Source organism: Piliocolobus tephrosceles, chromosome 20, assembly GCF_002776525.5.
Source record: "Piliocolobus tephrosceles isolate RC106 chromosome 20, ASM277652v3, whole genome shotgun sequence".
Lineage (NCBI taxonomy): Eukaryota > Metazoa > Chordata > Mammalia > Primates > Cercopithecidae > Piliocolobus > Piliocolobus tephrosceles.
The window spans coordinates 52,767,566-52,781,344 of record NC_045453.1 but is presented as its reverse complement, the minus strand read 5'-3'; the positions used below and the strand labels follow the sequence as shown (position 1 = coordinate 52,781,344).

The following is a 13,779-nucleotide window of genomic DNA, read 5'->3' as shown; positions in this document are numbered from 1 at the left end:
ATTACAGAGCAATAGTTGAGCAGACCAATCGCAAATAAGTACCAATGATGTGTTTTGCTCATTGCAAGCATGCAGTCATCTCATTTAGCTAGGGTTGCCAGATAAAATAGAGGACACTTAGTTAAATATGAATTTTAGATAAGAAACAAATAATATTTTAGTATAAATATATCCTATGGAATATTTGGAATATACTTACAGAAAAAAAAAAAAAACCTGTTGTTTTTCTGAAATTCAAGTTTAATTGAGAGCTCTGTATATTGATGTGCTAAATCTGACAACCCTAAATTCATCTCATAGTACATAATTGTCTGATTTTCAGAACCAATGTTCTTGATTTGAATGAACTTTGTTTTAAAGTTCTTAACAGAATTGAAGCTGTTCACCCTAAGAAACATTAAGGCAGTGTTATTGCTATTGTTTTGCAGCTGGATGAAATTGGCATTTATGACCAACACAAATGGTAAAATTCCAGTTAGGAGGTAAGTAATCATTCCTATCTGCTGTCCATGCCCTGGGTCAACCCTTGTGATCCCAAACCAAAGAGAGAACCCTTCACAAGTATTTGTGTGTTAAATGCTTTAAAGATATTTCTGGAATCTTAGTTTCAATTGCTTTGACAAATGCTATATTCAGTTGGTAAAAATTATTTACAGAAGTAAAGCTGCATTTTTTTTTTGTCAAAATAGGTGGCAAAAGAGGTACTTTGACAACTTAAAAAACATCAGAAAATGTAGCACTGTTTTTTTGTTTGTTTGTTTGTTTGGTTTTTTTGAGACGGAGTCTCTCTCTGTTGCTCAGGCTGGAGTGCAGTGGCGGGATCTCTGCTCGCTGCAAGCTCCGCCTCCCAGGTTCACGCCATTCTCCTGCCTCAGCCTCCCGAGTAGCTGGGACTACAGGCACCTGCCATCACACTTGGCTAATTGTTTTTGTATTTTTAGTAGAGGCGAGGTTTCACCATGTTAGCCAGGATGGTCTTGATCTCCTGACCTCATGATCCACCCGCCTCTGCCTCCCAAAGTGCTGGGATTACTGGCGTGAGCCACCACGCCCAGCCAGCACTGTTTTTTAAAATCTGCAAATAAGTGGGTTTTTAGGATTTATGTTTCTTTTGCTTATTTGCCCTGAGCAACTGTTAGCTAAACGTAAAGAAGAGTATATTGTGCACCTACTGTGGAAGGGTGTGGACCGTGTCTCGAGAATTGTGATGCCTCTGAACAGAGCATTTTCATTCTGGGCTTTGCTGCTCATCTGGTGCTCAGGGTAGATAGGGCTCCTCCTCTGGCTTCGTGCTGCCTACTCTCTACGTGTACTGTAACTGACACCACATACTCTGTGGAGCTGTCCTTTCCACGTTTGCCCTGACGCAGGTAACAATGACAAAGAATAAAAAGGCTTGGGGCTGGGTGCAGTGGCTTACGCCTGTAATCCCAGCACTTTGGGAGGCCAAGGCGGGTGGATCATGAGGTCAGGAGATCAAGACCATCCCAGCTAACATAGTAAAACCCATCTCTACTAAAAATATACAAAAAAAAAAAAAAAATTAGCCGGGTGTGGTGGTGGGCGCCTATACTCCCAGCTACTTGAGAGGCTGAGGCAGGAGAAGGGCGTGGACCCAGGAGGCAGAGCTTGCAGTGAGCCGAGATCCCAACACTGCACTACAGCCTGGGCGACAGAGCAAGACTCCATCTCAAAAAATAAATAAATAAATAAATAAAAAGGCCTGGGTGGAATCGAGAATAAAGAAAACATGGACAGGATACGTCCTCCACATGTGTTCTTTGATACTTAGGTAGACAGATTTCACCCTCTGAGGATTCCCCATGCATCCCTCTTTTCTGCTTTTCACGTCCTTCCAGGGGTTAGGGTTTACACATGGTCTCTGGGTGCAGTTGGAAACTCTTTCCACAGTAGTGATGGAAATTCTTTACCAAACTCTCTAGTACCTTTTTGGTTGGTGTTTGTTTTAAGCATTCATGGAAATTCCAGAAGCTGGGCTGGGTCCCAGGGCATCTGCTGTTCACATGAAGACAGACGTGTATCTGGATTCATGAACCTAAGCCCATGACCAGAATCAAACATGGGTTCCCCAGATACCAACTCTATCTTCCAGGATTCTCCAGACTCAGGTTTATGTTCACTTCTCTGGACACCACTTTAACAAATAAGCAAATCGACAAATAGTAACAAACAAAACCCAGAACTACTGAATGGAATCATGTCTTAGAATTGATCTTTCTTTCAGAGATGACCAGGTCACCGAGTGCACAGCATCTGTGTGGATGCACTGAGCAGTGGCATGTGCTGGTGGCTCCTCGCCATTTCTGACTCTCCTTTCCCATCTTCCCTGCTCAGCTGTTTCATTCTGCTCTGCAGCTTCCATTCTGCATCCCTGTGAGACTATCTCCATACTCCCTTGACATTACTCTTTTCATATTGAACAGAGTTGTCCCAGAAGTCGTCATTTTTCTCAATCTTGTGTATTAAACAATCACGACCTAAAGTATCCATGTGACCACTTAAATATTGAGAAAATGTAAAGCATAGAAGTCATGAAGAAGACCTTGGATAATATATTTTTTTAATTTAACCCTTTATTGAGGGCTTACTGAGCCACAGACCTCATGCATTTGTTGTGGTCTTTCCACATCTATCTGTAGGATTCTCTGCTTTTATTTCATAACTTGCTAGCAGGTCAACTTTTTGTCTACGTTAGAAGTTTGAAAAAAGCCCTGTTAGCAGCCTTGACTGATGGCTGTTGGCAGATACTTTATGCTTATCCTTATTTAAAATCCTTTGCTCAGTTGAGCAATAGCAGAACAATTATTTTAATGTGTCCCAGTACCCTACGGCTATTGCATTTTTATTTAAAATCAGAGAGCACAAAGCAGTGTGAAGAATAGAAATGTAGGCTGGATGTGTTTTTACATGCCTTACTATCCTGCTTTTTCTTCCAAGATAAGGTTCAGGAAATGGGCAAAGTAGAGACACATAGATTGTGATCAAAGCGCTTCTAACCAGCAGTCTTGGTTTCATTTGTATGTATCCTAAGAATCAAGTCATTGTCATACAAGCTTTGAAGTCGTTTCTGATTCCATTGATTTTTATCTAACATGTTCACCTACAAAATTATTACCATCTGTTTGTAGAAATAGCTTAGATATTTTGGTGTCTTCTTTAGCTCTCTTTGACATGGACTCCATGGTACTTGCCAGTATTAACAGGTGTTTGACACAAGACAGCTGTGATTTGGGGGCAGTTTGTTAGAGTTAATGGAGAATTGATACCATGCCAAAAAAAAAAAAAAAAAAATCAGATAACTCTATTGGTGAATGAGCTACCAAGAGTTAGGTGGAAATTGTTGTGAATGTTTTAATGGATATGAAGAGTAAATACTATAAAAATGTTATTTCTTCACTATCATTCTGAAGTTTTTAAAATGGAAACTATTAGTGTACTGTCCATAATATTAAAAGAGATCTGGCTTCATAGTGATTACATAGCTTGGGAAGGGTTCCTGCTGTTTAGCATTAAACCAAAATTTAATATCCAGGAAGTTGCAGAAATAACACATGAAGAAAATCTCCCTCTTCTCTTGTCTTGCTGTGTACATAACCCACACAGTCTGCCTTTCTCTCAAATTAACAAATTCACACTCAGTTTATCCTCCCACTCAGACCAAAGTTTTGGAAATAACACTTCTCTTTTGCCACCTTCCCTCCTCCCTCATAACCTGGAGTGGACACCAATGACTAGAAAATTGGGAAATGAGTAGCCAGACATTAGTTGTGGGCAGGGACTGGAAGAGATCCCAAACAAGATGGCTGTGTTAAAGAAGGCTGAGAGCCACAGGTGCAGTCTTGGAAGCACTCCTATATAATCAGCCCATCCACATCCTGAAGGCCCGGCAGCGCATGAAGAAGATATGATTCTGCTGGGGCAGTTGCCCCATCCTTCACTGAAGAGTTCTCTGTAAATTTCAGAACGTGGTGTTAAAACCATTGTGTAGATTGCAGAACCTGTGCCAGCTAGCAAAGAGTGGGACTCCCTTAGTTTATAGGATTGCTGCTGTTTTAGCCACTTGCAAAGTCCCCTGGAGTAGAATTTAACCAGGACTCTAATAGGACTGGACACAGCTCAGGGGTGTTTGCTTTTGTAGCATTTCTTTTGGGGAATGGGCGGTGGTTTATTTTGATTCAACAAAAACTCATTGAGTACCAGTTAGCTATGAGGCACTAAGCTTATGTGGACATGGGGCTATCTAGAGATATGAGTAAATCACATTCCCTTTGTAAATACTCTATGTTCCCATGAAACACAGCCACGATATTATCTCCCCTCTTTCCCCGCTCCATCTCCCTTCCCCTTGAGACATTCTTCTACTTTCTATTTTTTGGCATCTGGCCAAACCCTAGCCAAAGATTCAATTCCTGTGTAGGAAACAGAACCTATTGGTACCCAGGTTCTGTTTCACCGGAAAGGCTCAAGCTCCGTACCCACTGAATTCATGCCCATGTTAATCAGTTTTCATCGTGTTATGCCAGGCATGTCCAAATCTAACAGAGGCTTCAGTTAGCTGGGATACCCCTGCGATTGCTATGCAGAGATTCTTCTCCTGATAGCAGGTGCCAGATCCTGCCAGAGTCTTACTAGCTAGGTTAACACAAACTTTTTATGAAATAAAAGTCACCCTGAACAGCTACTTTCCCCTAAATTAAAAAGGCTAGAAAATTGTTGTCTTACCCCAATTTAATGTATAAAAATTACATGAACTCTAGAGATGAAAAATGTAAACATAGCACCTTCTATACTAGGAATCTTAACCATTTATTGATGTCACACACATATTCTCTCTCATATTTGTAGATTTGTTAAAGAGAATTCACAGGCCTCCTTATATTTGAATACAACTGTCTCAAGGACTCTTAAAAAGGTACTTCCTGAAGTGTTCTTGGGCCTGGCATGAAAGAATAAAGCTGTGAATGAACACATAATTCATTTACTTAAAGCTACTTCTTCTTAGTCTATTTTGGGAAGTCCTACCCTGCCACTGAAGTGGTGCTTTCTGCCACTCACAAAGATGAACTATCAGCACTCTCATTTAGAGCTTGCCTTGTACTTAGCATGGATGGCGGAAAGTACAAAAACGCTGGGCATGAGATGCTGTTAAACATCCTTCTGTGCTCACAGGGGAGGCATTCCAAAGCCAGCCTTCATGGATAGAAGTAAAATTCCATCCTCAAGTCAAGCTGGACTTCTGAATGTCGAGTTAAAATTAAATTATCGTGGTAACACAATCAGGGAGCGAGTGAAGGCTCCTTGGTGGCTAAGGTGTGGGTCAGAGACAAGTTTGGTGTTCCAGGGCATCAAGTCCTCTGCTCAATAGCTTTCATTCTGAGTGGCACCAACACATTTATAATGGAGAGTCTCTCCTACTTTTATCATCGCCAAAAAGTGTGTTCATCAAGGTGTTATCTATTCTACTAGCCTTGGTGCTCACTGTTCTAGTTAAAAGGCTATCCAAAAATACTATGTCTTGGGGTACTACCGAGATTTGTTGAAACGTTGGATAATTGTTCCCCTTCCCCCTCACCCATCCCATCATTTTCATAATAAAGTCCCTAATCCTTGAGGCAGCTGACATTTCAGAGGGGCTCAAGGGTGCTTAGCTTGAAAACAAGAACAAAATATGTCTGTTCACACCTGTGTCAACTGTGGTTAAGTGTGGGAACCAGGATAAGGAAAACTGAAGGCATGGGTTGAGTTGTAAGGGGCCATCTCCTTTTCCCCAGGTCCAGATATCGTCAACATGAGGGTTTGTTCTAGAGCTACTGTCTTATCTGCCACATTCCTTTTGCATAAGAAGGCAATTTGGTAGCATCAGAATTTATCATTGTTTTTGTCCAAAAATTTGTGTCCCAAGCCGGGCGCTGTGGCTCACGCCTGTAATCCTAGCACTTTGGGAGGCTGAGGCGGGTGGCACCTGAGATCAGGAGTTTGAGACCAGCCTGACCAATATGGTGAAACCCCATCTCTACTAAAACTACGAAAATTAACTGGGTGTGGTGGTGTGCACCTGTAGTCCTGGCTACTCAAGAGGCGGAGGCAGGAGAATTGCTCAAACCTGGGAGGCGGAGGTTGCAGTGAGCTGAGATAGTGCCACTGCACTTCAGCCTGGGTGACAGACTGAGACTCTGTCTCAAAAAATAATCAATTAGGAAAAGAGGAAGTCAAATTGTCCTTGTTTGCAGATGACATGATTGTATATTTAGAAAACCCCATCATCTCAGCCCAAAATCTCCTTAAGCTGATAAGCAACTTCAGCAAAGTCTCAGGATACAAAATCGATATGCAAAAATCACAATCATTCCTATACACCTATAACAGACAGAGAACCAAATCATGAGTGAACTCCCACTCACAATTGCTTCAAAGAGAATAAAATACCTATGAATCCAAAATCCAACTTACAAGGGATATGAAGGACCTCTTCAAGGACAACTACAAATCACTGCTCAATGAAATAAAAGAGGACACAAATAAATGGAAGAACATTCCATGCTCATGGATAGGAAGAATCAATATCATGAAAACGGCCATACTGCCCAAGGTAATTTATAGATTCAAGGCCATCCCCATCAAGCTACCAAGGACTTGCTTCACAGAATAGGAAAAAAACTACTTTAAAGTTCGTATGGAACCAAAAAAGAGCCTGCATTGCCGTGACAATCCTAAGCCAAAAGGACAAAGCTGGAGGCATCACACTACCTGACTTCAAACTATACTACAAGGGTACAATAACCAAAACAGCATGGTACTGATACCAAAACAGAGATATAGACCAATGGAACAGAACAGAGCCCTCGGAAATAATGCCACACAACTACAACCATCTGATCTTTGACAAATCTGACAAAAACAAAAAATGGGGAAAGGATTCCCTCCCTATTTAATAAATGGTGCTGGGAAAACTGGCTAGCCATATGTAGAAGGGTGAAACTGGATCTCTTCCTTACACCTTATACAAAAATTAATTCAAGATGGATTAAAGACTTAAATGTTAGACCTAAAACCATAAAAACCCTAGAAGAAAACCTAGGCAATACCATTCAGGACATAGGCATGGGCAAGGACTTCATGTCTAAAACACCAAAAGCAATGGCAACGAAGCCAAAATTGACAAATGGGATCTAATTAAACAAAAGAGCTTCTACACAGCAAAAGAAACTACCATAAGAGTGAACAGGCAACCTACAGAATGGGAGAAAATTTTTGCAATCTACTCATCTGACAAAGGGCTAATATCCAGAATCTACAAATATCTCAAACAAACTTACAAGAAGAAAACAACCCCATCAAAAAGTGGGCGAAGGATATGAACAGACACTTCTCAAAAGAAGACATTTATGCAGCCAATAGACACATGAAAAAATGCTCATCATCACTAGCCATCAGAGAAATGCAACTCAAAACCGCAATGAAATACCATCTCACACTAGTTAGAATGGCGATCATTAAAAAGTCAGGAAACAACAGATGCTGGAGAGGATGTGGAGAAATAGGAACACTTTTACACTGTTGGTGGTACTGTAAACTAGTTCAACCATTGTGGAAGACAGTGTGGTGATTCCTCAAGGATCTAGAACTAGAAATACCACTTGACCCAGCCATCCCATTACTGGGTATATACCTAAAGGATTATAAATCATGCTGCTGTAAAGACACATGCACACGCATGTTTATTGAGGCACTATTCACAATAACAAAGACTTGGAACCAACCCAAATGTCCATCAATGATAGACTGGATTAAGAAAATGTGGCACATATACACCATGGAATACTATGCAGCCGTAAAAAAGGATGAGTTCATGTCCTTTGCAGGGACATGGATGAAGCTGGAAACCATCACTCATAGGTGGGAATTGAACAGTGAGAACACTTGGACACAGGAAGGGGAACATCACACACCGGAGCCTGTCATGGGGTGACTGGAGGGGTAGGGATAGCATTAGGAGATATACCTAATGTAAATGATGAGTTAATGGTTGCAGCACACCAACATGGCACATGTATACATATGTAACAAACCTGCACCTTGTGCACATGTACCCCAGAACTTAAAGTATAATAAAAAAATAAAAAATAAATGTGTGTCCCTCCAGTGCCCCTTGGCCCTTGTTCTCCCAAGCACCAGGGGACCCCTGGTCTTAGATTCAAGTTGCATCACTAGCATAACTAGCTCCGGGAACCAGAGGGACACTGGAGGAACTAGTTTGGGAAATGAAAAACATCAGCAAATGAGAAGTAATTTTATTCTCCTTTTCCTTTTACCCTAGTCTCACTCTCCATAGTAGGACCTGGATCTTTGCATCAGAGAAAGCATAATGAACAATAACTCTAATGTGTCTTTCTTTCTTTTCTGCCCTAGTATTACTAGAACCTTTGCATCGGGGAAAACAGAAAAGGTGATCTTTCAAGCACTCAAGGAGTTAGGTCTTCCCAGTGGAAAGGTATTCATTAACTTAACAATGTATTTCTAAAACCATTTTGTTTATTTATCTTCTCATATGTAATGAGCTAGATTATTTATATTGAACTGATCTCAATTAGATTTGGAATTATATGTCAGTGACATATAGTACAGTTAATTTTCTTTTCTTTCTTCTTCCTCCTTCTCCCTTCCTGTCTCCCTCCCTCCTCTCCTTCCTCCCTTCCTTCCTTTTGTTTCCTGGGCATTTTCACCTAAATCTCTAAAAATGTAAATAGTTTGCTTCAAATGATTTTTGTTACCTTTCTTAAGAAAAAGAAATGAAGACCAGCTCGCTGTGTTACACAGTTTATTTTAGAGAAGCTCACCAACACTGCCTCAACCAGGCACAACATTAGCATGAATAAGTAACTAATAAATTCGATTCTACAAGATGGTTGTGCAATATTTTGTGAAGCATCTCTCCCCATACCATTTGTATTCATGGCCCTTCAAATTTAAAATAATTGAAATTAATTTATTGACTTCAAGAAAGATTGAAGCCTGGTACTATTTTAATAAGTCCTATTTGAAATATAAATTTCAGTATGAAAAGTAAAATTTTACATGGTTACCCTAAGCCCCTTCATGTAGTCTTGTGAAAATTCACTAAATAAGCATAATTAAACCTTGGGCTTGATTTATTCAGCATCCCTCAGGCAGACACTTTTCTCCCTCAAGATGAGTTGGAGGAAATGTTTATATTCGTTCTTTGGGGTATTTCCCAGAGCAAGCCCAGCTGTAGCCAGGTGTTCACAGACACAGAATCTGGCAGCGTGGTAACTAGAAACGCTGATGTACACGCACTGTTTTTTAGGGACATGGCCTGGCAGTGCCTGAAAGTTGGCCTCCTGGCTTCTGTCAGCAGGAATCAGAGATGAAGGCCCTGAGTCCAAGTGGTCTTCACCTTGCTTCATGACCCTGTAGATTCTCACCCTCCAAGGGAAGAAAGGTTCTGTGATTCATAACATGATTTTATTCCTTACAGAATGATGAAATTGAGCCCACGGCATTTACTTACGAAAAGTTCTATGAACTGACACAAAAGATTTGTCCTCGGACAGATATAGAAGATCTTTTCAAAAAAATGTAAGTTCCACATATGAGGAAGTGTCATATAAATATTATTACTGTCCTTTTTTAGTTTTAAAACGTTTTTGTCCTATTTTAATATAGTATGTTGGTAGTATCTAGGAATATCTAGTCAGGGTTACATTTTTCACCCCATAGTTTATCAGTGTAAAAGTTCACTCTGAGTTTTTGAGAAACTTTTACATACATTAATTGCAGCACCTGGAACTTTTTTTTTTGCATTGGCTTTACTAACTACCTACAATTTTAACCTGCTCCTTTAGGTATTAACCCATTATGTGAACTAACTAGATTCAATTTGGAATGTTAATATGTTTTTGAAAAGTTCATTCATTCCAATTATTTCAAATGGATGACTTACATGTTGTTTTTGAAATAACATCTTCTGAAAATGGTAAAAAAAAAAAAAAAAAAAAAAAAAAATTTGCAGACATTTTCTGTGACCTAGTGGGAGTGTTTTCTTTCTTTTGTTGTTGTTGTTGCTTTTTAATTTTTCTCCCCTTACGAACAGTCTCTGGCCATTTTAAGAATTCACCACTACTGCAGGGTTAGAAAATAAGTTTAGAATTATCATCAACAAATGTCAACATGTAAATCGTACCTACTGTAGCATCATATACAAAAACTTACTTTTTCTAATAAATTTCTTTTCAGCAATGGAGACAAAACTGATTATTTAACGGTAGACCAATTAGTGAGCTTTCTAAATGAAGTAAGCTTTTTCATACATTAACTCCATAAAGTCTGTGTGCAGTGGCTTGCCTTCTCTGGTGTCCTCATTGCATGCCTGCATCATATGCCCTTATTCGCTTTGCTTCTGACCTGCTGATCTTTCCATTATGGCTTTACCAGGTGCAAAAATCAGCTGCTGCCCTGTGTGTTCATGTGCTTTCTTCACGTTGGCTTTGCACACCGCTTTTTGTTGGTTTCTGGCTGTTATATGTAGCTCTGGTTCTGTGTGTATGTGTGAATTGTATAATATATTCATTTAAGTAAATGTGTCTTTGTTTTTGCAAGATGATATTTAAGGTACTTTTTTTTCTATTGATCTCATTAAATAGAAAGAGAATGGATTGAGTTTACTACACTGTAGTTGGATTCTCCATTGCTAACTTTATCTCATACCTTTGCATGGACTGGAAAGCTTTATTTTTGTCTTTTAATGGATTGCATGTAAGAAAAATATGTTGGCTCAAATAGAATATTTTGACAACAAGCAAAACACTTGAGTTCCTGGGTGAAAATATATTGAGTTTTAGGCCAATAGGATTGCAGGTTAAATTTGTACTTTTTCTTTTTATAACAAGCTCAGAGCTAATTTTAGAATGTGATTAACTTAACAACCAAAACTGGTTGATAAAATTTGCTTGAGCACAAGAGAAAAATATTTTAGAACAAAAAAAGTTTGCAACTTTTATTACAACTAAAATGAACTACTTTTTTCTTCACACAAGCAAAAAAAGTTTTCCCTTCAGTGAAACCCATCAAGACTCTTGTTAATCCAAAATGGAAAATTCACTTCTTTTTCTAACATGTTAATAAGAGTTTAAGTGAAGGATGGACAATATGCTTTTGTTTCAAAATAATTTAAGTTAATCATTATACCATATAAAGAGAAAATGCCAGAAAAGACGGTATCATGACAGATAAAAGGTATTATCTTAAGAAAAGATAAAAAGGCAGACCTTAATTTGCCACTTCATAGAGACAAATTACATCTTCTTTTCTTTCCTTGTGAAGGTTCAGTGACTTCAAATTTATAAAGGTTGCACTTTAGAAACTATGTTAACCAAAGTGTAAATGCACTGATGCAAGAAAGAGAAAGTCCTACCCCACATATCAGACAGATGCCTCTCAAATAATCCTTCATGTACAATACAGTGTTCATTTTACTTGAAAACATTTCAAGTTTTTCCACTCCACTGGTTTTTAGTCATATAAATACAATGTTCATAATCTTTACCCAGATATTATCCACATTCTTATGTCACAGCTGCTCAGAAGTTAAATTGCCTTGTTTTGTTTCTTTAACCCCTTCCCCCTCTTCTGCCTTTTGTTTTTTGGTTTCTTGTTTTGTTTTGTTTTATGTCCCTTGGCTTCTTCATGCACTTTGGTTCATTGATCATCTTAGGTTTGGTGAGGTGAAGAGGGAAGACAGTTTACTGTAAAGGAGAAAATCTACCACATCTTCAGTTTGCCACTTCCCAAGACAAGGTCTCTTGTGCTCTTTGGGATGAAGCCCTCTATAAAACATTACAGAGACCTTAATGCTGCATTTCACTGTTCAAAGGATGAAACAACTCTGAGGTCCTGAGGATAGGTGCAGTATTTATAGGCTCTTATCTGATGCGTTTCCTTTTATGCATTGTTTTTGTTGGTGTTCCCAATAGTCATTCCTGTAATTCTTAGACATAACATATAATGTTTTAAAAATATGATCATCCATACTTTCTTGTTCTGCCATTCAGATTCTTTCTTAAAGTATTTATTATTTGTCAACCTTTTATCCCTCACTATTATAGTAGACAATAGCATTCTTTTTTTTTTTTTTTTAATAGTGTTTCCTTCTATTTGACGTCTTATTCACATTAAGGAAGCACCTTAAATTTTGGGGTACGACTGATGGAATCAGTGTGATTCTAGATTTCTTTAGATCATAGAGACCGTAAGACTGCTCAGGAAGGTCTATAGCGTTTATTTTTAATCCAAGTGTCTACCCTGAATGTCTTCCTTTTCTATCCTAGTGAACTCAACTGGCAGAACTAGACAAAAAACTTGAATGTCTGCTTGAAGAAGGCTTGTCAAACATAGAGAACATTCTACCTGTTCCTTGCACCCCCTCTTTTGAGTCCTACCCCGAACCCTCTTACCTCTCCAAAATCAACAACACCCCTTGGGCAGAACAACTTCAAAAGGAGACAGAGAGAGCTCACTCAAGAAAGAATGGGCATTAGAATGTAAGAGTCTATGACTCCAAAAGTTTAAACCTAAACATTTTCAAAATGCCGTAGCCACGTAGTCTCAACAAGCCAGTATCCAACACTGCATTGGAAGCCCCTGTGAGGGTTCCTCGTGAAGGTTCAATGGCTTCAAATTTATAAAGGTTGCACTTTAGAAACTATGTTAACTAAAGTGTAAATGCACTGATGCAAGAAAGAGCAAATACTACCCCACATATCAGACAGATGCCTCTACTTTTAAATCCTTTGAGTACAATACAATGTTTATTTTACTTGAAAACATTTCAAGTTTTTCCAGTCCACTGGTTCATATAATGAGACAAAAGGATAAAAAATAAAAAATAAGCAAGTCCCATGAACACTGGAAAGGACAGGGTCCTAGTCTCATTTGCAGATGCTGATTGTCTACCCTGATATAAACAATTCAATGGAAAAACTCTTTGAAGTAATTAGAGAGTTCAGCAAGGTAACCAGAGAAACAATGAGCAAAGCAAAAAACCAGGAGACACACATACACTGCCATTAACCAGTTAGAATAGATAGTAGGAAAACCTAAATCCCATTTATATTAGCAAAAGACATGCTGGCTCCTACCACCTTCCAACTGGTAAATCCCTTCACTCTTTCTATGAAAGTTTTTGTTCATATACTAATGTGTATCTTCAGGGGGCTGCAAGGAGAGGAGAGACTATACATATATATAGTCCATTTACTGCTTTGTTCACCCTATAGGGTGACCTCCTCCCTATCCGTGCAGTCAACACTGACTAGCTTTTCAGTAGTAGCTTTAGACCTAACTCCTCATTGGCTCCTCAGTATCTCCTTGTTCGTTGCTCCCCAAAGTGTGATCCGTGGACCAGGAGCATCGGCACCCCTTGGGAGCTTATTAGAAATGCAGAGTCTTGGGTCCCACCAAGACCTCCTGAGTCAGAGTCTGAATTTAACAGGATCTCCAGGTGATTTATCTGCACGTTCCAGTTTGTAAAGCACCATCATAGTGGATTACTGGATTCCTCCTTGGAATGTTTAGTGTGAGTGAGAAGAATATGAGAGTGAGGTACACCTTCTGTTATTCTCCACTAAGAATTTAGCCATAGGAATCCACCACTCAGAGCTAAAATTTTGCCACATCTCTGTCTCTTAGTCTCATCCAATGGACTGAGAGAAATCTTCTTTGCCTATATTATGAAAATAGCAA

At 39.1% G+C, this 13,779-nt stretch overlaps 1 protein-coding gene across 1 annotated transcript in view; it reads left to right on the top strand.

Moving 5' to 3' along the window:
* The window catches only part of PLCB4 (phospholipase C beta 4), a 266,056-nt gene that overhangs the window by 147,020 nt on the left and 105,257 nt on the right, over positions 1-13,779 (top strand). Inside the window, exons 7-10 of the mRNA XM_031934696.1 lie at positions 429-482; positions 8,431-8,512; positions 9,518-9,618; positions 10,276-10,333. Of these exons, the coding sequence (XP_031790556.1) occupies positions 429-482; positions 8,431-8,512; positions 9,518-9,618; positions 10,276-10,333 (295 nt within the window). The remainder of the gene's footprint in view (positions 1-428; positions 483-8,430; positions 8,513-9,517; positions 9,619-10,275; positions 10,334-13,779) is intronic.